The 24,978-nt window shown below is 40.2% G+C and overlaps 1 protein-coding gene across 1 annotated transcript in view; it reads left to right on the forward strand.

The window, feature by feature from the left end:
• The first annotated feature begins 11,137 nt into the window (after positions 1 to 11,137).
• zdhhc8.L (zinc finger DHHC-type containing 8 L homeolog) overlaps positions 11,138 to 24,978 on the forward strand; it is a 53,216-nt gene continuing 39,375 nt past the window's right edge. Inside the window, exon 1 of the mRNA XM_018262180.2 lies at positions 11,138 to 11,876. Within this exon, the coding sequence (XP_018117669.1) occupies positions 11,773 to 11,876 (104 nt within the window). The 5' untranslated portion in view covers positions 11,138 to 11,772. The remainder of the gene's footprint in view (positions 11,877 to 24,978) is intronic.

Genomic DNA, 24,978 nt, shown 5'->3' on the forward strand with positions numbered 1-24,978 from the left:
CCTTACAAGTACTCTATACAGTGGAAGAATGACCCCCTCCTCCCTTGACTCTATGCCCCTTTTAATACAGCTCAAGACTTTATTTGCCCTTAATGCTGCCGACTGGCATTGCTTGCTACATGTATGCAGGTATGGGAACTCTTATCCAAATTGCTCAGGACCTGGATAAGGGGTCTTTCTGTAAATTAAATAAACCCAGTATAAATTGTTTTGCCCCCAGTGTGGATTAATTATATCTTTGTTGGGATCAAGTACAATGTACTGTGTTATTATTACAGAGAAAAAGTAAATCATTTTAAAAAATATGAATTATTTTAATAAAATTGAGTCTATGGGAGATGGGTTTCCAGATAATGGATCCCATACCTGTATTCTAAATACTGTCACAACCAGGGGAAACCAGACTATCTATCTTAAAATTGGAAGATGACAACCCTCCACTTATTGGTAATATATATATATATATATATATATATATATATATATATATATATATATATATATATATATATATATATATATATCTGCTTTTTCTTTCATGAATATCCATAAAACTATGTGTTTAGTATCAAAAGGGTTAAAACCATTTTTAAGAAGGTAGGAAGGAAAGCAAAAGGAACAAATATCCATTGCACTCTTAATTAGACAAAGATAAATTAAACTATGGCCTTCTGTTATTCCTGTTTAAACCAAATTAATTCATCTGATCTGTTAAAGCAGCTCTGAGTAGTTTGCTATCATTTAAAGGTAATTTCCCTTCATTCTGGAGAATTTGCAGGTGCAGCACAGTTAATTATACAAGATAACAAGGGTTTGAACACATTCAATTCTGAAATGTTTTCCTTTGAGTTAATGACAAATATATTTTACATTACGAGTATGAGAGTCTGGTAACTGGCAGAGCCACCTTAAACAAAATGGCTGCTTGCTATCTTAGAGGGATTTCCTGTCTTAAACTGCTTGAAAATCATAGCACAGTAATTGTCTCGTCTCCATCTCTCTCTCCAACACACTGATCTGGATTTAAGTATGGGAGAGGCTAATAAGCTTATCTAGAAATACTCAGATAATTTACCAGTGCCTTTATTCTACAATAAATCGACTGGAATCCATTTCTCAGCTGTGTCATTTCATTGCATGTCATTTGGTTGCACAGAAATGATGTGATTACTACAAAGGTTAGAATACGTACATTAACCTTGCGGACTTTATTGTTTCATGATTAAAAGGAGACAGAGGCAGACTATTTAGGACACCATTCTGAATTTACAATACCTTGTTGTCGTTGGTCTTTCCCAGTGATTCTCAAGATGGGCATATGTACACAGATATATTTGCACAGACTGACAGATTTCTGCATTACTGCCTGACCATCTGTGCAATTGTGACCCTGTCTGTACTTAGTTTCAGTAGACTATTAACCGGCTCCTGATTGGAATTAAAAATAGGTCTTGGAATTTCTAGTACACAAAGGTCCAATAAATTGTGACTGTCTATGGCATCTTACAGCAACCACTCTGGAATTTGCCAGTTTCCACAGATTGCCAGTCTGGGCCTGCTTTAAACCCACACTCACTCTGGGCAAAGAGAAAATCTGATTTGTAAATGACTCATGTCATTTGCGGCCCATTTATCAATAGTGATCAAATCACTGATCCCCGCCTCAATGCAGATTTAACCAGTGTTGATAATGGCTGCGTCAGGTAATTAACTATTTTCTTATCAACTTGTTCCTAGAAGCCATCTGCAGTATAAAGGTATGCCAAGCACTGCCTGTGGCACAATTCTGCCTGCTTAGCAATTATATGGCGGGTTAGAATATGTTCAGCTCATAACATTAACCTTATGGACCTTAAACTGCATTTTTCCTGCTAAAACAGAGAATCTTTATATTTTCAGAAATGATTCTGATTTCACAGTAGCTTGAGCATTTATACACAAATATATTTGCACAGACTGTTTATGTGAACAGGTATGGGGCCTGTTATGCAGAATGCTCGGGACCTGAGGCTTTCCTGATTTATTTCCGTAATTTGGATCACAATAATTTAACTATTACATAAACCCTATAGAATTGTTTTGTTTCCAATATGGATTAATTATATCTTAGTTCCTATCAAGTACAATGTATTGTTATATTATTACAGAGAAAAAGGAAATTGTTTTTAAAAATTTTAATTATTTGATTAAAATGGAGTCTATAGAGATGGCCTTCCTGTAATGCAGAGCTTTGTGGATAACTGGGTTCTGGATAACGAGACCCATACCTATACTGCATATTAATACAAGCAATATGCAGCACACATACTACTTGCAGTGGTTAGTAGTGATGTGCAGGTTGGGGTGGGACTTGTAGGTTTGAACTGACCAACTGCCCCCTGTAGTGGGTGGTGGGCCATAGTAATTGCTAGCCACCCCCAACCTGTGGCTTCAGAGATGGGCTGGTTAGGATCATGTATATAAATTAGAGTGGAATTGTGTGAGTCAGGCAGGGTTTGGGTTGGGTTATGGCAGGTTAGGGTCAGTGTTTTTTTTTTACCCTAACCTGATCTGCACTTCACTTCTACTTAGCATTGCTGCGGATCCTAGGTTCATGTTTGACTGCAGAGGTTGGCTTCAGGAAGCCTTGGGTTTCCATAACTCTTGCCTGGTTCTTATTTTATCGGCTACAACTGCTTATACAAGTTTGGACTGATGGAAGTATTGATATGGCAAATTGCTATACAGATATATATATTTTTTTTTCACATGTAAATAATGTGTCTAATTTGTGTGAGTTCTGTGAACATATTGTACTAATACCTGCAGTAATTGGTGTGTGTCAGATTAGATCTCTTTATACAAATCTTCCACTTCAGTGGTGTCCAACTAGCGGCCCTTGGGCCACATCGGACCCCCCCATTGTGTGCCCCCCATATGAAAGTCTGCCTGTTGCGACTGTTTACCATGTGCAAGCTTTAAAAGGCATCAGAACTGAGATGAATTGACCCCTGCATTGTTTACACCTCACATTCAGACAAACTCCTGCACTGTTCACAAATGTAATCCCCCATTCATTGTTCACACCTATAACACCCTTATTGTTAACACCCATAAAGCCCTGTATTGTTTACACTTCACACCCAGACTGAAAGTGCCCACGTTGTTTACCTGTTCACCCCTTGCACCAACATTGTCTCACTGTATGTAGCACAGTATGAACTGTTCATTTTAGAGTCCTGATAGGTTTCCTGTCTCCTGCTGTATTCTGCCTGCCCTATGCTCCCTGTGTGTGCCATACTCTGCCTGTCCTATACTCCCTGTGTGTGCCATACTCTGCCTTCCCTATGCTCCCTGTGTGTGCCATACTCTGGCTGCCCTATGCTCTCTGTGTGTGCCATACTCTGCCTGCCCTATGCTCTCTGTGTGTGCCATACTCTGCCTGTCCTTTACTCCCTGTGTGTGCCATACTCTGCCTTACCTGTGCTCCCTGTGTCTGCCATACTCTGTCTGCCCTATGCTCCCTGCGTGTGCCATACTCTGCCTGCCCTATGCTCTCTGTGCGTGCCATACTCTGCCATATGCTCCCTGCGTGTGCCATACTCTGCCTTGCCTATGCTCCCTGTGTGTGCCATACTCTGCCTGTCCTATACTCCCTGTGTGTGCCATACTCTGCCTGTCCTATACTCCCTGTGTGTGCCATACTCTGCCATATGCTCTCTGTGTGTGCCATATTCTGCCTGCCCTATGCTCCCTGTGTGTGCCATACTCTGCCTGTCCTATACTCCCTGTGTGTGCCATACTCTGCCATATGCTCCCTGTGTGTGCCATATTTTGCCTGCCCTATGCTCCCTGTGTGTGCCATACTCTGCCTGCCCTACGCTACCTGTGGGACGTGAGCCTGATAGGGTTTTTTAGCATTTGAAAATTGTTGTTTAATGATGTGCTGGGGGGGTGTGCTGTGTTATCTACAGGGAAGAAGGAGGCATATGGATTTAAGGGTATGTCTTAAAGGAGAAGGAAAGCTACAGAGACATTTTATTGCCAATAGATTAGCTGCAAAAGTGCAAACTACACTGCTATATTTATTCTGTAGAATGTTTTAGGATAAGCTCTAGAAGCTCTCTGTTTCTTTAGGATAGCAGCTGCAGTATTAGCTTGGTGTGACATCACTTGCTGCCTGAGTCTCTCCCTGCTCACTTATAACTCTGGGCTCAGATTACAGCAGAGAAGGGAGGGGGGAAGAGGAGCAAACTAAGCATGCTCACGCCCAGGAAGTCTGATACAGAAGCCCCTGTGTACACAATAGAAGGAAATAAATGCAGTGTTTCTTTTGAACAGCATTACTTTGAGAGTTTACTGGTATATTTAGGTGGACCTTGGCTTACTTAGTTTTAACCTTTCCTTCTCCTTTAATATGACTTACATTTTTTACATATGAGTAATGAGTGATATCCCTGCAGTGGGCACCAACCATTTCGTTTTTTGGTGTCTGGATATGGTCTTAAAAGTTCTTGTGGTAACAGGGATGTGGTAAAAAGTGGGTATGGTTTAAAAACAGGGAATGATCAACACTGGCTTCCATTATCGGTCCTCCACCACATAGGCCAGAAAAATTTTGGCCATCGATACCACACAATTTGGACAGCACTGTTCCACCTGACAGGTTTGACCAACAAGGACCAAAATATGGCAGCCTAGCCAGACTGTAGAACACACTGTAACACTACTTATCTGTATGTTCTTTAATATGCAAAAATGTAAAGTGTTACCTGAATGACCTGCAGTTCATAGTATTTTAGTTATACCAGGGAGAACAACAGATTGATTTTCTGAAGGGCAATATGTTATCTATACATGACTAAGGCTTCTTAGGTTGAAATAAGGTGTAAGATATAGAATACAAGAGGTGTGGCTGAAACCAGCGTGCCATCACTTGTACTCTACGATCCTGATTTGATGAGTGTACAATAGGTTTCGCTCACAGAAAGCATGAGGCATTCTTAGCACTGATATTATCATCACCTGGCATGCACTCTGTAATGATATGTATTTACATTTTTTTCTTAAAGCTTAATGTGTTAAACCATATCCCTTGCATATCTAAATTGAAATTTTACATTTAAATGAAAATTGTATTCTGTAACATGTGCCATTGGCTATGAAACCCAGCAATTTTATGTATTAAAGTCCTTCCATGCTTGTGCACTAACAAACAAAATACACAAACATGCTAGATTTAATCAGCCAATGGCCCATTCCTGACAGGTGTCCTGTGAGAGAGCATGACAAACATCATAAAATGGTTGCTGTAAAGGCTGTAAAACAAAAATATTTATTGATATGTATGCCAATGTGGGTGTGTAAGTGTTAGGAGTTTAATGTAATATTGTGGTGAATCCTGTACTGAAACAGCAAAAAAACATATAAACCTGAGAATTAATAGAGTCTCTGGTCTTCGGGTACTGGTAATGAAAGATTCCTCACGAATCCCAGGGGGAGCTGACCCACACGCTGACAGAAGAGTAGCCTGAGCTTCCAAGAAAGTCTAACTGTAGCGGGAAGATAATTCTGACAGGATTTAGGTGGTCTTAATGATGAACTCTTCCTACAGATATCTCGGAGAAATGGCTCCTTCACAAGGTGAACCTCCTTACCGGAAGAGATGGAGTTAATCCACACAGCTGTGAGGTACAACGATTCTCAGAGGTAAGTAATCATGGACCGTTGGAAACTTGGGTAAGTATTCAGTCCCAGGTTTAGTAGCCAGTCAATGATGTAAGCCCCCCACTTAGGTAGATAACCATGCAGTCAATATAGAATAATGCAGTAATAACCCAAGCCAGGCAACACAGACAAGCAAGGTTTAACAGCAGAGTCTTTAGTAGGAATAAGGTGCTTTGCTAGAAAAACAAGCGTAGCGCAGCTGACAAGGGTTAATGGCACCGTCTTGACTAAGCTGATAAGGGCTTGCAACAGTTAATCAAAGTCTTGCAATATAAATAATAAGCAACGTTTGTTTGGGCTTGCAAGGGTTAACCAGTGCTAGAAACCTCCTTTGAAACAATATTTAAGTCGAGGCAGAAAATAATAAGAGATTGAGTAACTTTTAACTCACTAATAGGCAGGAGGAATGAAGGTAGAGCCGTTGCTCTAGGTAACGGAGCCGACAGAGAGTGAGAATTGCCAATGTCAGAGACACGTCAGGTCAAGCATGAAAATCCGTCCAGCCGAGCTGAAGTACAAGGGGAGAAGAACCAAAGCCAAATTTGAGGACAAGCCAAAGATCAGAACCGAAGAGTTTGCGGAAGCGGAGACGCTGAAGTTACCTCCAGGTAGACGTAAGTATAACTGCGCATGCGCTGCCCTTAAATAGCTGGAGAAAGGCAACCGCAAGCTCCAACACAGAGCTGCTGGGTGCCTTACAGTAAGACTCTTTCATAGGTCACATATAGGGACTGTCTGTTCATTTTTTTCTTTCAGAACATATATACATTTCAAATTTAATTTTATGGGCAGTCACCACCTTATATTGTCCCTACCCTATAAAAGGACTAAGTGCCATCAACTAAGTGTACTGTGACTCACTAAACACTAATATATGAGCTAATAATTGGATTAATTGACAATAAGCAGAGCTGTTTAATAGTGAGACACTCAGTCTTGGCCTCAAATGACATGATTTTTGGCAAAATGATACAAAAATGAAATATGAAGCTTAATTAGTTATTCTACTGCCAGAAACAGTTACAGTTGAGACACTCATTGCAGAATCTTGCAGAAGTATACACCAAGCATTGGGGGACAACAAACCATAACATGTTCTGCTGGACATCATATATAAATGTTGATATTGCTGCAGTATTTGCTATAAAAATGCTGTGATTCTTCCAGTAATGCCATGGGTGCCTCCCTTATCAGCTGCCAAACCAGGTCTGGACTGGGAATTAAAATAGGCCCTGGCATTTCAGGTACACAGAGGCCCAATCAGCCCACACAGAGGCCCAAGCTGCCCCCACAGCCCACTAAATACTGACTTTATATGGCACCTTATAGCAGCCCCTCTGGCATTTGCCAGAACCCACAGATTGCCAGTCCTGGCCTGTGCCAAACCCAGAGCTACATTATGCAGAGCTGTTTTGGGGACAGAGCTACCCATGAGGCACTTGATTTAGAATTATGGCATGCTAATACTTTTGATGAAACCACTGGCAATTTGCCACAGGACCAGTGGGGTTCCGAAAAGTTACTTGTTCCCACAGAAAAGTCTTTTAAGGCCATCAAACCTTCCAGGGCAGGGCCCACTACTCTCATAGGGTCTACTTTCCTTATGAACACTCCGCTGCAAAGGACTTTTCTCATTGACAGCAGCAAAAAGCTCAGAGATTTAAGCCACTTTTGTTGTGGTCAATAGAAAGTCACCCATAGCAATTCATATTCATTCTGAACACAATTAAAACGCATAGTCTGGCATAGCCATTCACTGGCAGATACAGTATATGCTGCTGACTCACTGCCCTTGACACCGTTGGCAGACCATTGTCATGATGCTCTCCTCAGTTGATAAGGCTGATAGAGCTCAGCAAGATCGATCCAGGCAGATAATTCTGTTTTCTTTGGCCATGGGACTTTTGTTATCTGATATTTTGCCTGATGGCTAATAATCCAATTTGATCCGCCCCTAGTGTATACAGGCAGCTTTAAGGCAATAGCACACCAGGAGATTGTCAGCGATAAATCTTTGTTTCTGCAGGCGATTAATCTCCTGTAAATCGGCAATAATGTGAATTGCTGGTGGTAAAAGTTTCCTCACTTCAAGTGATTTTGGAAGGCTGAAACAACTCACAAGTTTTACCACCAGCGATTCACATTATTGCAGGTGGGAAAGCTTTTAAAGGAGATTAATTGCCCGCAGAAGCAGAGATCAATCTACTGGCGTGCCATTGCCCTAAACAAACTAACGCCTGTGTACTGCCTGGGGAAGGTGATCTCAATTTACGTTTCTTTCTCCTCCAGATAGTGGAGAATTGTAGACATAGATAACCTTTGGTACCTAACATGTCTAAATAGGTCATAATTGAAGGAATGGACATTATTATGAAAAACTAACAGGTAGTATTAATGTCAGGCAAGGAAAACAAAATGGCTAGCTATGCATACAATTCAGGCTGATGACACATGGGGAGATTAGTCTCCAGCACATTTTCTCTACCGTGGGCAACTAATCTCTTGAAAATGCTTTCCCACCAGTAACTTGAGGAGATTTGGAAAAAACTAAGCAGCGTGTATGGTTTCCCACCAGCAATTTACAGTTGGAAAGCATTTTCGGGAGAATTTACACATGAAGAGATTAAAGGAAAGTAACTTTATACTTATGGGTGCCGAAAGTTTGGCACCCCTAAGTGAATGTATTTACTTACACGACACTCCAGACCAGTGCTCCTATCAGCAAAAACTGCACCGACCCAGGGTTCTTCCGGTGAGTACAACGGAGCAATCCTCTTTCTGCTTCTTTGCTCTTCAAATTTTCCGGGGCACATGCATGAATGTAGAACAAAATAGCCGTCTTTTTCGTTAAGGTTCGACATTTTGCTCTACTGCGCATGTGCAGCCACGAGCTGAAAGCAGGAAGAGAATCGCTCTGTGGTGCTCGCTGGAAGACCCCCAGGCCGGTGCAGTTTTCTGTTGATAGGAGCACAGGCCCGAGGTGTCAGGCTAGCACATAAAATCACTTGGGGGTGCCTAACTTTTGTCAAGTATGAAATGACTTTCCTTCTCCTTTAAAGGTGGCCATACTTGTGCTGATAAAACAACAGACAAAGCTTATTGGGCAATGTATGGGGCCCTCCGACGGGCTTCCCTATCTGATATCTGGCCAAAAATCGGCCAAATGACAATCCAGCAGTCTTAAAATTCCAGTCGGATCAAGGACTTCATCGGTTTGTTAATGCAGTCCTCGATCCCACTGCCTGCATTCCTGTCCTTGTGATCACATTGTGGGTGGGCATATCTGTGCAAGAGCTGCTCGTTTGACAACTTCTCCAAACAAGCCAACCGGCCCATGTACCGAGTCATTTGACTGTTTGAAGCTTTCCTTGATTTTATATTTGCCTGGAATTTACACTATTTTCTTTCGGTCCCCATGACATGTAAAATGAGGGTTCTGTTATTTGTGCTATGTTTTCAGGCACAGTGGAAAAGATTATAGGAAACAGCCAATTCTCTTTATTTCTTGTTCAGATTACATGTACCATTGAAACAAAATAGATGTAGCAAGCTCTTCACCTTTAAATAGCTTTTAGAATGGTGCAGACAGCGATATTCTGAGTCAATATGCCATTAGTCTTAATTTTGTATTTGTTCTCTGTGTGTTTATTTTTAAAATTATTTAACTTTGTGTTCTGTAGCTCTCCAGTTTGGAACTGCAGCAACTATCTGCATACTAGGGTCCAATTTACCCTAGCAACTAGGCAGTCATTTAAATGAAAGCCTATAACATAATGATTTGCAGAAGGTGTATGTTATGTGAATTATTTTGACGGATATCTTTGTACCATGAATATTGCTCAGTAGAGTCCTGCAGCAAAAGGCGGGTAACCTACAGGTTATGTGTAGGACTTTTGGATTCAGGTATAGACGTGGATTGGTATGTTGGGTTTAGGGTTGCCACCTTTTCTGTAAAAAAATACCGGCCTTCCTATATATTAATCTTTTTTCCCTATTAATAACATTGGGATCAACCATCATTTTTACCGGCCAGGTGGCAACCCTAGTTGGGTTGCAAGTCTCATCTATAACAGGTTTTGCTCCTTTACACATTCTACTCCCACTCACTTCTGGTTTGCAGCAACAGTACTCCCTGTCTAATGGTGATCAGTGGGTTGGGGAAGAGTTGCGAATAAGACAGTTGTGGGTCCAAGCAGGTAAGAATGTGAGTTGCGGGTCCGGGTGCTGGTAAAGGTGTCAAGAGTTGGTTCCGCTTAGGACTCTATTGCTCTGTACCTTGACTAAGCAATCTCTTTTGTTTCTACTGTCATATCTACTACCCTGCCTACCTATCTGTCTTCCTAGTCACAAAGACTTTTCTGAGTGTAAGGGCAATGGCAGATGGGGCAGTTTCTAGTGCTTTATCTTCCAAGCATTCTCTTGTCTAGTTCTCTCCAAAATGCAGCACTTTGACACATGTTTGAGTAACATGCACTTGGTGGTGATTCCCATTAAAGGGGTGGTTTACCTTTTAGTTAACTTTTGGTATCTTAAAGAAAGGCCAATTCTATGCAACTTTTCAATTGGTCTTCATTATTTATTTCTTATAACTTTTGAATTATTTGCCAACTTCTTCTGACTCATTCCAGCTTTCAAATGGGGGTCACTGACCCCATTTCAAAAGAAATGCTCTGTAAGGCTAAAATATAATTGTTACTGCCACTTTTTATTGCTCGTCTTTCTATTCAGGCCCTCTTCTATTCATATTCCAGTCTAGCAACCAGAGTGCTGAAACTGCAAACTGGAGAGCTGCAGAATAAAAAGCTGAATAACTCAAAAACTACAAATTAAAGAAAATGACAACCAATTGCAAGTTGTCTCAGAATATCACTCTCTAAATCATATTAAAAGTTAATTTGAAGGTGAACAACCACTTTAACTTTGATTGGGTGATAATTTCTATTGGTCCTCCTTCAAAATGCTAAAAATTGCCCAGTCAAGCATTACCCTAACAAGAGTAAGTCACGTTAAGGTTACTGGCACATGAGATAACTCACGGGCAACTAAGCTCCTTGTGTGCCAGGACCCTTAATGGTAGGTAATAACTTACTGATTAGTTACAAGTGGCATTGCAGCCTGGGACTAATGGATTATCTTGTCTTGTAATCCATAGCAACCAGTCAGCAGCAACTTGTTTACCAGTTTAAAAAACATCTGATTGGCTGCTATGGGTTACTAGAGGTAGGCAGAGTAAAGACATTACCTGGGCAGAAGTGGAAAACAGACACATTCCTTTGGTTTTAACTGCTGTTGAAATTCTGTATCTGGTATGGCATTTGGGACTTTTCTGGGAGCATGAGGAAGAACTGGGTTTGGACAGAAACTTTGGACTATTTTTCCATCTGATTGAGCACAATGGATAAAAAAAAGACCACCCCAGCCAGTTTATAGTGCCATGCATCCACTACTACCATCACAAGACAACCCAGAGCAAAAGACTCTGTTGTGGGACATACCATTATAGGAACAACACAGACATCGGCACAGTAAGAAGAGAAAGACCATCATGTTTAATTTCTACACATTTCCCCCGCCTCGGGCAGTATTGGATAATACGAGCAAAACTTCTAGTAGAAAGACTAAGCCAACTGTCCCTTCTCAGAGCAAGAGAGGTCCAGCCGCACCCCGTCCCCGGGTAGTTGTGAGTAGAGAAAGCAATAATGGTTGCTGCTCAGTCGTTATTACACAGCATTAGCCGGAAGCTACGTGAATGATGATGCGTGTCGCTTTTCTATCCAGCCAGGAGCAAGTAGTCATTAGCAGCATTCTTTCCTAGCTCACTGCACTAGCCGGCACACCGCGGTGAGACACCGCGAATCGGAACGTTCCACCTTAAGACGCTCCGGGGCGGCTGAAACTGGGCAGGGCCGCGCGGGGTGGGATTTCCTGTTGTAGCAGGTCAGCTGTTCTCTCCCTGTCTGCCTCTTCCCCCCTCTCTTCTCTCCTTCGTGGATCGTGCGGTCAGTGCCCCTCTCTCCCCCCGGTGCCTCTCTCTTGGGATGTGACTAGTGATGTGTAACCTACAGAATGCCCAGCAGTACTGGAAAAAGGTTTAAACCTACCAAATACATCCCAGTCTCCACTGCAGCCGCCCTACTAGTTGGATCTACCACTTTGTTTTTTGTTTTCACGTAAGTACAGCTTTGTTCTTGTTGGGGCCAAGGGTTGCGGGGGTGTCGGAAGTGGAGCGGCCAGTGTGAGGCGAGGGCTTCAGTGTGAGGGGTGGGCTTCCCCTGACTGACTGAACTACCACTCCCAGCATCCTCACAAAGCCCAGGGCAATCGGGCGGGGTGGTGGGAGTTGCAGGTTCTCTCAGGCCGCAGGTTGGACGTCGATATAAATGAAAGGCTACAATTAAGGAATATGTTAAAAAGCTTTAAGTCGGGGGTTCCCTTCAGGATAGTAATGTAGCTGTGCTCAGCTCTGTGGGTCTCCAGCATTATGTGTCCTGAAAGCCGTACAGACGCCTCATTTACGTACAGCGTGTAGCCTCTGCCTCCAATCCTCTTATGGCAGAATTAGGGCAAATAGAATGGCCAGGGAAGCATTACATGAGTGTTATCCTGTAATAAACTGCTCTTTTGTTTCCTCTCCTCAAGATCGAGGGCCCTTGTTTTGGGGGGAAGGGAGCACAAAAGGGGATCCTATGATATAGCCCAGGCTTTATATTCCTTTACTGACACTTTTTGTTGTCCATATATGTATACATACATTCAAGAAACCCATTAGGATTAGTTAGGATCAAGTACAAGGTACATTTTTTTTTTTAAAAAAAAAAAAGTAAAATTTTTATTAAAAGGGAGTCAATGGGTGCTTTCCAGATAAGGGGTTTCCAGATAAGGATCCCACACCTGTGTGTGTATGTGTCAAACAAACGGGTACAGGATCGTTCTCTCTCTCAAACACACAGGTATGGAATCCTTATCACATACACACTCCCTCACCCTCTCTCTCAAACACACTCATACATACACTCTCAAACACACAGGTACGGAATCCTTATCACACACTCACTCTCAAACACACAGGTATGGGATCTTTATCACAAACACACACACAGGTATGGGATCCTTATCACACACACAGACTCAAAACACACTGACACACACACTCAACACACTCAAAACACACACTCAACACACTCAAAACACAAACACACTCTCAAACACTCGCACACACACTCTCTCTCAAACACTCAGGTATGGGATCCTTATCACACAGACACTCTCAAACACACAGTATGGGATCCTTATTACACACACGTATGGGATCCTTATCACACACACGTACGGGATCCTTATCACACGCGCGCGCACACACATATGGGATCCTTATCACACACACTCAAACACACAGGTATGGTATCCTTATGCCCCACACACATGTATGGGATCCTTATTACACACACACTTAAACACACAGTTATGTGATCCTTATCACACACACATATATGCTCAAACACACAGGTATGGGATCTTTATCAGGAAACCCCTTATCCAGAAACCACCCATGTATAAACAACCAAAAATATAGAAGCAGCACTCGGTTCATGCAAAATATGTGTAATTTATTTTGCTGCTCACTCAAGATATTCCTAGATTTATTGAGCATTTAGCTGCCTTTGATAGAAGGATTGATCTCTGCATTGATTTTTCCAGTTATAGCTTGGCTTAGAATCATTGCTATATGGAGCAAGCAAACACCCAGGGTTTGTATTACAGTTTTCAGCGAGTGGGAGATATATATAAATAAGATCTTGTGTGCTTTGTTTTCGTGGTCACAATGGTTAAGTTCAGGAGTGACCCTGCCCGAACAGAGATTGAGTTGTTCAGATTTTATTAGTTATCATAATACCTATACTTATATCCATTCTGTTTCCTTTGCATGTACATGTATGTAGGAGCCTTTGTAAAACTGCATTCAGCAAATTACCAACTTCCACATAGAGAAATCCAAAGCTGTTCCTTCAAGGCCCGTTTTCTTCTGTAGTTTTGTGGAATGGTACTTTTAAGAACGACTGATTTTTTTTTTTTTTTTTTTTTTACAAGTGAAACTAAATCACTTGTATAATAAATAAATAGATTCAGTCGTTCTTAAAAGTTGAGTCTGATTTGATTTTGGTGCAGAAAATGTAGTGCTCGTATTAATTAAAGTAAAATGAATATGGTCACGGCAAATAAACGGTAAAGCAACATCCTATAGCAGGGATTTTTGGCCTATGTGTTGGGTCCCGATTAATACAGTGCTATCACTTCCCACAGCAGAAAATAATGAGTTATGTTATTGTTATTTGTAAAGTTCCAACCTATCCCGCAGCCATGTACATCAAATCAATATCATTTACCCTGCAGATATGAGGTATATAAAATAGTTAAGGCATATGTTCGTATTCTACCCTGTTTGATCCACTCTGTTTGCCTTTTCCTCTTTAGGATATTAGGCTGTTTTTCGTATCCAGTTTTGCTTTTTTTACATATTATTTGTTTTGTGGTTAAATACATATTTTTACTGGGTGTGCTTCCTATAGAAAGAAACTTTTTTTGATCTGTCTGTTTTGCTGTGATTTACGCAACAAAATGAAGTTGAATAGACTTAGTTTTGAATTTTTTTTTTAAAAAAAAATAGAAACACTGACCATCAGATGTAGACACATGATAACAAGAACCACCAAAATTTATTTGAAGAGATTTTGCAATAGTGCTGAACTGAGACTTTAGTCGGTTAGGCTTATCCTTTGCACTGAGTCCCTTCCTGCAACTGTACGAGATTTTGTGTAATACTACGCAATCTGATCCTTCATACTGTAATTAAAATCTGATCGGATTATCTCTGATAGTTTCTTGTTTTCATGACTCTACATCCGACAGTCATCTGTAAAACAAAAATCTATCCAACTTTATCCTGGTGGATGACAACTCTGCATACAGTATTCCTTTCCGAAGGCAAGTTTTGTCTGATGGCAACATTTTATGTAGTTTACAGATGGCTACATTTTTAAATTTGACATCTGATCTGTTGGTTGAATGTTTAACAAATGCTGTAGTTTAGCCCTTTTAGTTTTACTTAACAAACTCCTCTTTTTGTCTCCTTTGTTCCTATTAATATCAAATCATTTTATAGTTCTTGAGCTCATGGTTAATACTTAAACTTGGCATGTTGTAGTTCACACAGGGGTCCCATGGCTAACGGAGTAATTACATAGTAATTATGAGTAATTTATGCAGTATGGCATTGACCGATGTATGGTTCATCATAAAAAATACTTCCCTATATCCAACAAATCTGTTTTCTTTTACACAGTCAGTAGAAGTCTACTAGATTAGCAGGACATAATCCTTAAAACATAAATCTATGCTGCTTCGGGTATTATAAGTCATTGCCTGGCTCTTCCCTGCTAACCCATTTGTAAAATGGTACAACATGTGCAGTTCTTCAGTTATCTGAAACAACACTTGTCAATAATGACTGATTTCTGACAAAGTGCAAACCTAAGCACAATATGAAGATATTCCCTTGTACATATAATCGATAATGTGCCATATACCTATCTTATTTTTGATTTAAGACGCTAAAATTTGCCTTTTTCCGAACAAATCCATATCTTCTGTATTTAATGCTGTTGCTTTTATTAGTAGCTTTGAATTAGTAGCTTTTTATACATATGAATTTCTGGTTAGCATATCATTGTCTCCTTAAAGATACCATACTCAAATAATTACCTCCATTTATGATCCCCTTCTATAATTGTACATTGTTTTACACAAGTATCAGTGCAGCAAATGAGACATTACCATAAATGGGAAATTGATCCTACCATTATTTAGTTAGACAGGTGCCCTGAGGGTATGTGTAAATTCTGCAATAAAACAAAAATTGTTGTTTTTCTGCAAAAAAGGAAGTACATGGAAATTCACTGCCCTGCATGTTTATACTATGTTTCAGAATATTACATGTTCAGTATAATTAATACAGCTTCTGTTACACTGTGCTGTTAAAAGCCCAACTAGCTTTTTGTATTATGCAAAATTATTGGGTTTAATTAGAAATAGGGGTATTGGGCACTACAGAAAAATTTGAGACCCAGTCCAATTTGTAGGTGTTTGGAAGCTTATGTGATTTACAGGCGGCAGATCTCTGGTTGTTATTTTAATCTGATATAAATATTCTGTATTTTTTACATTTAGGGCTAGTCCACACGGGGAGATAGCGACGCGTTTGCGGTCGCGGCGACAAAGCGCCGCGACAGTCGCCGCGACCGGCGCAGGCGACAGTTTTGTATGGGCGCCTATGTAAAAACGCCTGTGCTAACCACACGAGGCGATGCGCTTTTCAACAGTCGCCTGAAAAAGCCTGGCGAGGCGACTGTCGCCGCGACCGCAAACGCGTCGCTATCTCCCCGTGTGGAATAGCCCTAAATGGCCTACCTGTGATTTTGAGGACCCAGGGCAAGTGCATGCTCTCTTGAAAATAGATTGGCTCCTACACAAGCTTAATCTCATAGATAAGAACAGGCCAGTAATTACCTAAAGAATGCTTTAAACATGAAACTTTTTTTTTTTTTAATTGTCCAATCATTCAAATTTTTTTATTGGGACGTTGGAAAGCATGCAAATTCAACTTCAAATAAGATGCTTGCTGGGGTGGGGGAGAGGTCCATTAATTTTCTCGATTTTGGATATTTTTATATAGATTATTTTGTTCAGGCCATGAAGATATCCTTTCTAGATACTATAGTGCAGTGATCCCCAACCAGTAGCTCGTGAGCAACATGTTGCTCTCCAACCCCTTGGATGTTGCTCCCAGTATCCCCAAAGCAGGTGCTTATTTTTGAATTCCAGTCTTGGAAACAAGTTTTAATTGCATAAAACCTAAGTATATTGCCAAGAAGAGCCTCCTGTAGGCTGCCAGCCCACATAAGGGCTACCAAATAGCCAATCACAGCCCTTATTTGTTATCCTAAGGGACTTTTTCATGCTTGTGTTGCTCCCCCAATCTTTTTACATTTGAATGTGGCTCATGGGTAAAAAATGTTGGGGAACCCTGCTATAGTGTGTGGTAGAGACCTGCATCGTGTTGGGCACCCAAGTGTTCAGGTTTTGGTTGGAAAGTCCCAAATTCTCTGAATGTGCTGTTGGTCTATGTGTAACCTGCTTAGCTATCCGGGTAAAGTGCACATGTGTTCCATACCTACAACCCCTGATGATGATGATGCTTTTTTTCCTCTTATCTGGTTGATCTGCCTCAGTAGTAATGTTACTTCTGAATTGAGAAAGCCCATTGGATGACTGGTGAAACCTTTTCAAGAAAAAACACAGCAAGTCCAGTTGATTTGACTTCTTTATTCAGATATGGCTGAATAGCAGTTTCCGTAGTGATTTTTTTCAAATAAGCTAACTTCCAGAAGTTTTTTGGGCCCTAAAAGGAATTTGCGGTAGGGCCTGGTGACTTACAGTTATATCACTTGAATAGTGTTTTATTTTTTTCCTATCTAAACTAAAACCAGCACATAAGATCCAAAAGTTGAATGGCGTATAATACAAGTGAAGCACCCAGCATGATTGGCACTGAAAGGGTTAAAGGAAAATGCTCATGTTTAACAAAACCCATAAAACAGCATGCTCATACTGAATCTTCCATTTAAAGGGGTTGTTCACATTTGAGTTAAAGGGATCCTGTCATCGGAAAACATGTTTTTTTCAAAACGCATCAGTTAATAGTGCTACTCCAGCAGAATTCTGCACTGAAATCCATTTCTCAATAGAGCAAACAGATTTTTTTACATTCAATTTTGAAATCTGACATGGGGCTGGACATTTTGACAATTTCCCAGCTGCCCCTCGTCATGTGACTTGTGCCTGCACTTTAGGAGAGAAATGCTTTCTGGCTGCTGTTTTTCCTTCTCAATGTAACCGAATGTGTCTCAGTGAGACATGGGTTTTTACTATTAAGTAAAGGTGGCCATACACGGGCCGATAAAAGCTGCCGACAGACCGCGTCGGCAGCTTATTGGCCCGTGTATGGGGCCCCCCGACGGGCTTCACCGATCAAGATCTGGCCGAAAGTCGGCCAGATCTCGATCGGATGGGACGAAAAATCCCGTCGGATCACGGCCGCATCTGTTTGTTGAGGCTGTCCCGCGATCCAACCCCCGTTTCCCATGCGTTAGGATCAGTCCCATGACAGTATCCCTTTAACTTTTGGTATGACAGAGATAGTGAAGTTCTGAGACAATTTGCACTTGATTTTTTTCATTTGTGGTTTTTGAGTTCTTTAGCTTTTTATTCAGCAGCTCTCCTTGCAGTTTCAGCAGTCTGATTGCTAGGGTCAAAATTATCCCAACAGCCATGCATTAATTTTAATAAGGGACTGGGATATGAATAGGAGAGAGCCTGAACAGAAAGATGAGCAATCAAAAGTAGTGACAACTACAGAGCATTTTAGCTGATATCCGTGACCCCCATTTGAAAGAGTCAGAAGAATAAGGCAAATCATTAAAGTATATAAAATAAATAATGATCAATTGAAAAGATGCTTAGAATTTGACATTCTATAACATACTAAAAGTTAACTCAAAGGTGAACCACCCCTTTAAGGAATTTGGTTTATTTTAATTTATTCAGTTTAAGAATGTTTTTAATTAAGCCATTCTACTATTTAAAATTCAAATTGGGATATTCTGGAAGAAACAGTTTTAGTTGCTGCAATGGAATGTTGGAAACTGGCACAGAAAGAGAGTTGTCAGCTTTCCTAAGTCTTATGGCATATGCAGAGCATTTCAGCCAACTGAAATGTGCTTGATATTGCCCCCTCGGCCCACTTAAAAAGCACCGTGTGCCCTAAGCCTCTGAGTTGGATCTTAGAAGCAGCTTTGTGGTAATATTAAAAGAAGCTACAGCAGCAACTGTCAGTGTTGAACTGTCACTGTTGAAAAGGAAATATTGAACCCAACTATATGTGACTTAATTGCAGCTACTAAATCTCAGGAGTATGAGCTCTTTGACCTGGGCCACACCAGGTATGTGGCCACCTTGTTTAAATGTGGCCAAACCTGAAAGTGGTGTGTAGAACAGGCCTCTATTTGCCCCGTAGATCTGGAAACTTGGTGCTTGTTAGTACAGTATTCACTCCTCTGCCATTCATTCTCTTGTACATGCTAAATGATGCACTCACAGTCAGGCATCTTAATTTAGCAATCCCAGTTCCCCATAACCTTTGAATACACAGCTATATAATTGTTTGCTTGGCCCAGATAGCTCTTGCTTATCCATTCACACTTCATCGCTAGGTGTCTATTACTGCAATTAGCTGTGATATGTTACAGACTTGTCTGCATTGACTGATGACTCAAGACTGATAACTACACAATAACCTTTTTGCATACCATCGCTTTTTCTTTTCCATTTTTTTTATTTTTTTATTTTTGCTTGTTGGCTTTCAATCTAAGCATTCAATTGGGTGCATGGGGGATGCTGGGATGGTAGCAGAAGCCCTACAAAGCTGCTTGCCATAACATTCAGCACTTGTTCTTGGTGGAGATGGGTGATATAGGAGACAAAGCATATGGATGAAATTAGTTTAAACATCAGAGCTAACAAAAGTTTTGCTCATTGACTGAATGCTGAGGTGTATGTTGTTTTCCAGCATAGAGTCATTTAGGAAACTATATTATTCTATAATACACACCATACCATGGGCCAGATAAACACACACATCTGCAGATCTTGCTTTCTCTTCTTATTCTCTATATTAACAATCACACATGAGTGATACACACATAGGCAAAGTGAAGTGCTGAGTTTCAGTCCCTGCTTCAGCAGACTGCGTATTGGCCGGGAAGCCCACAATTCCACTGATCTAAAGCATGAGTAAATTGTCTTTATAAGGAATAGAAACTATTTCTTTCCATGAAAGACTTTATGGAGCATGCACATTCCCATGTTTCAGCATTAATTTATTGAATGGGGTGTAACAAATATATAAAAATGCCAATCATTGCCACAATTATTGAAAAATAGAGGACACTTTGCAGACCGTATATTTTGGTGGTTCAGGTATGGGATCCCTTATCCAGAAAGCTCCGAATTATGGGAAGGCCATTTTCCATAGACTCCATTTTACCCAAATAATCACGATTTTTAAAGCGATTTAAAGATTTTTTTTCTCTGTTATAATAAAACAGTACCTTGTACATGATCCGTACTAAGATATAATTAATCCTTATTGGAAGCAAAACCAGCCTATTGGATTTATTTAATGTTTAAATGATTTTCTAATAGACTTAAGGTATGAAGATCCAAAATTACAGAAAGATTCATTATCTGCAAAACCCCAGGTCCAGAGCATTAATGATAAAAGGTCCCATACCTATATCTACCTCCCTGGGTTGCTTCTACCTGGTTAAAATAGTCTAATATCTTTGGTATGTTTTTTTCTCCATTCATATTTTGTGCAGTGAAAAGTTATAAAGGGTTCCATGTTCAAGAAATACTTTACCCACTGTAATTTATATTAAGTATTAAATATATATTACTATGTTTTATGTTTCATTAAGAATGAGTATACATACTAATTAGAGGTTTCATTGCCTTAAATAATTATAATTAGCTTAGTCTAATTTGCTAATAATTATTAGTCACTTCCTTATATGCCCAGTAATAAGTGGCAGCTTTTGGCAGTGTATTATCAGTGCTGGGTCTGCATAGTCACTGCAGTGATTTGTTCAGTTTACGGACCCTTAGACCTGGGCATTTCTCCCTGTGATGGATCTCTTCTGCATGAGAAAAGCAGCCCTTTATTTTGGATGGCTGAATGCAGGTGGAACGCAACTTGAGGTTAAAGGGCTGCTTCACCTTGAAGTTAACTTTTAGTGTGTTGTAGAATGGCTACTTCTAAGCAACTTTCTGTTGGTCTTCATTATTTATTTATTTTTATAATTTTAAATTAGTTGACGCTTCTGACTCTACAGCAGTGATCCCCAACCAGTAGCTCGCGAGCAACATGTTGCTCCCCAACCCCTTGGATGTTGCTCCCAGTGGCCTCAAAGCCGGAGCTGATTTTTGAATTCCAGGCTTGGAGGCAAGTTTTGGTTGTATAAAAAACAGCTGTACTGCCAAACAGAACCTCAAGTAGGCTGCCAGTCCACATAGGGGCTACCGATAGCCAATCACAGCCCTTATTTGGCAGTGCACCCCCAGGAACTTATGCTTGTGTTGCTCCCCAATTATTTTTACATCTGAATGTTGCTCACGGGTGAAAAAGGTTGGGGACCCCTGCTCTACAGCTTTCAAATGGGGGTCACTGACCCCCCCATTTGAAAACAAATGCTCTGTAAGGCTACAAATTAATTGTTATTGCTACCTTTTATTATTCGTCTTTCTATTCAGGCCCTCTTTTATTCATATTCCAGTCTCTTATTCAAATCTGTGAATGGTTGCTAGAGTAATTTTTTTTGTAAAACAACAGACAGAGATTGTTCCAGTGCGTGTTACTTAATGCAGGGAGGGTCTATTGTTGCTTAGCAATGTGATGTCATGATTGACCTGTAACCCTGTGTGATTTTCTTCTTCCTCTTCCTGTGTATGCTCTCTATGAAAAGTTCCTGTTGCAGACATGTTATGCTGAAGTGTTTATGCGGAGTTACATAGTTACATAGTTACATAGTTAAATTGGGTTGAAAAAAGACAAAGTCCATCAAGTTCAACCCCTCCAAATGAAAACCCATCATCCATATAGTTCTATAAAGCAACTAAGTTACTGTTCACACAGAAATTGGAGTGTCTGTCCTCGCTTACAGAGAAGCTGCACATGCAGTTCAGATCAGCTCTCCGCTAACAATTTGGACCCTAGCAACCAGATTGCTGAATTTGCAAACTGGAGTGCTGCTGAATATAAAGTTAAATAACTGAAAAACCACAAATAAAAAAAAAAAAATGAAAACCAATTGTAAATTCTCTCAAAATGTCACGGTCTACGTTATACTTGGTTAACTTAAAGGTGAACAACCCCTTAAAGGGGAGCTCTGAGCGGATGATCCATTTTCCTCAGTCTGTGTTTTGTATGCAGGTGAAGGAAAACTGATTTGCTATCATATGCTCCTTTGTGCAGCCCACTATTGGCAGGTACAATATGAATGGAGCTACATTAAGGGGATATCTGCATAAAAATGCAAACTTCTGCAAATCAGCTCAGTGCATCTTGAAACTCTGAGAGATATGTCAGCACTCACTGGACTTGCAGAAAGCTTGAAAAATATACTCGCGTTCGTCAACATTTTGGCGTACAACACCACTTCATGTCTGATGCTCGTGTAATATATGTCAGTCCCAAACAGGCGATGCACATTTAGCTTCATATTCATTTAGTAAATATACCCTTTATACATTCCATTTCTTAAAATCATGATGAAATGATGATGAAATTTTCTTTAATTAGTAACATCTCTTCATCGCCACTCCATCAGCAACGAACAAATGAAAGGTTTTAAACGTGTTAAATACCTTTAAGAGTTCAATGCGGATGTGGTTAGTGGGGTTTTTAAGACCTTGTTAATGACAATGAGACATGTCGTGAGTAGCATGAAATGTGTAAGTACCAGACAGAACTGCTGAACATTGGTAAGGAACTGCATGTAGCTGCTCAGCGGCATTTGACTGGTCAGGGCAGCCCTGTATGTACAAGCTACATAACAAATAATGGATTCCATTAACACGTGCATTTCCCTGTGGTAAATTGGATGAAAAAAAAAAAGTGCATGGAGCACATTTTAAAATGTTAGTTTTACAGCATTGTAAAATAAAAACTATGCTATTGTGGTTAAATGAGCTAAACGAAAACAAATTTGTTTTTATTTTCATTAAAAAAACTGACTGGCTAAATTAACATTATAGCAAAGAAAAGTAATTCACTGGATATTGAATGTAAAACATTTACACCCCCCACACACATGAGTAATGTGCAGAGGTGTTCTTTAGAACTCTTGTGCAACACAGTTATGTGAGCTGCTGTGGTTTGAAAGGTTCACATGCAGTATCATGGTGGCGTGTGTTCTGTTGTACACCAGTGGAGTCATATTTTCCCCACCCTGTACATCTGGGATACTGACGGCCTAACGCCAGTTGACTAATGGAATCCCCAGGCAGATTCATCTGCCAAAATGTGAAACTAGTTTGGGAGTTTTTCCTGAAAGAGTTTTTGATATGTTTTCACTTTATATACTGGAAATTCAATGGTCAAAATGTATCATTAGATTATCGGCATGTGCTAGGCAGTGATCTCCCTTTTGTTTCCCCCCTCATTTTTTCGCACTTGCAGTGTTCACATTTTTCTAAATAAAAACATTTATATGGAAGCATGCTGAAACTGTAAACTTGCCCAGGGCTGTTAAGGACAAATCAATGGAAAAAGCAGATTCTAAAATGTTTATCGATAATTTCCTTGTGATTATGTTTTAACTTTGCTTACATTCTGAAAGGGCCTTTCAAATTATCCTAGAGTGTTCTTTCTGTTTGCTATGATAGATCTATATCTAAAATATATCATTCATATGTGTTTGTGTTTTATATGCGAACACATATACCAGTGTTCTGCATTGCGATTTTTACTATATTTTGTTAAAGGGTTTGTCCACCTTTAAATTAACTTTTAGTAAGATATGTGATATTCTATGACCATTTGCAATAGGTTTTAATTTTTTTATTTGTGTTTTTTTGCGTTATTTAGCTTTTTATTCAGCCGCTCTCCAGTTTGCAATTTCAGCTATCTGGTTGCTAGGGTCCAAATTATCCTAGCATCAATGCATTGATTTGAATAAGACTGATACATTATCCAGAAAGCCCCAGGTCCCAAGCATTCTGGATAAGAGGTCCCGTACCTGTATATTAATAAGAGAGGGACTGAATAGAAATAAGTAATAAAAACTAGCAGTAACAATATATTTGTAGCCTTACAGAGCATTTGTTTGAATGGGGTCATTGACCCCCCGTGTAAAAGATGGAAAGAGTCAGAAGAAGGCAAAAAAATAAATAATGAAGAATAATTGGAAAGTTGCTTTGAATCAGCCATTCTATAACATACTAAAAGTGGAGTGAACCAGCCATTAAATAGAATAATTAATTTAATATAATATATGGATTGTGCACCTAAACTTGGTATATTTCATGCTGTGGTTGTCTTGTGCTTTCTTGAAGGGCAATGTTTATTCCTATTAGCAGTGATGTGGCATTTTTGGTATTTTGGGGCACAGATTGGCTTTATTTTCAATAATTCCCAACCTGAATAGAATTTTAGAGATTGACTTTTAATTCCCAACCTGAATAGAATTGATTCCCACTCTGCGGACAGCTTGCATATACTTACTCCACCTTGGAAGCAGTAACATAAGTACTGTGAACTCTCACATCCACGTTTAATAAATCTCAGATGGTTACGAGTGTTCCAAGTTGTTGGACTAAACTTGGTTACCCTACAGCAGGGCTGTCCAACTGGCGGCCCGCGACCCCCCCCCCCCCCCTTATGTGGCCCTCCATATCAAAGTCTGCCTGCTATGTCTGCTTACCATTTGTAAGATTTAAAAGGTATCACTACAGAGATTAACTGGCCCCTGCATTGTTGAAACCTCAAATTCATACTGTAATCCCCTTTATTGAGCACACCTGTGATCCCCCTGCATTGTTCACACTTGTGACACCTCTATTGTTCACATCCTAAAGCCCTGTACTGTTTACACCTGAGATTCAGACTGAAACTGCCCACATTGCTCACCTGTTCACACCTTATACAAAATTTTATGTTTGTATGTAGTACATATTAGAGTGGTCCTGATACATTTTCCTGTCTCCTGCTCAGTTCGGTCTTCCCTATGCTCCCTGTGTGTGTCATACTTTGCCTGCTCTTTGCACCCTTTGTTTGCCATACTCTGCCTGACCTATGATCCCAATGGAACATAAGCCTGGTATTTGTTCTGTGGGTTTGTTAGCATTTAAAAATTGTTAGGGGCCCCTAAGGTGTTTAATCATATTCTGGGGAACTGTATTATACACAGGGAGGAGGAAGCATATGGATTTAAGCCTTAAATTTTATGCCTTAACTTTTTTTTTTACTTATGAGTGATATTCCTGCCAGTGCTGGTAGTTTGGCACCCTAGGCAAGAGTTTCAATCAGCGCCCCCTGTCATGCATTACCATTTAACTCCTTACCATGATGTTTTTTAAAAAAGAAAGCAAGAAAATGTATAA

The sequence above is a fragment of the Xenopus laevis genome, chromosome 1L, assembly GCF_017654675.1.
Source record: "Xenopus laevis strain J_2021 chromosome 1L, Xenopus_laevis_v10.1, whole genome shotgun sequence".
Classification (NCBI taxonomy): domain Eukaryota; kingdom Metazoa; phylum Chordata; class Amphibia; order Anura; family Pipidae; genus Xenopus; species Xenopus laevis.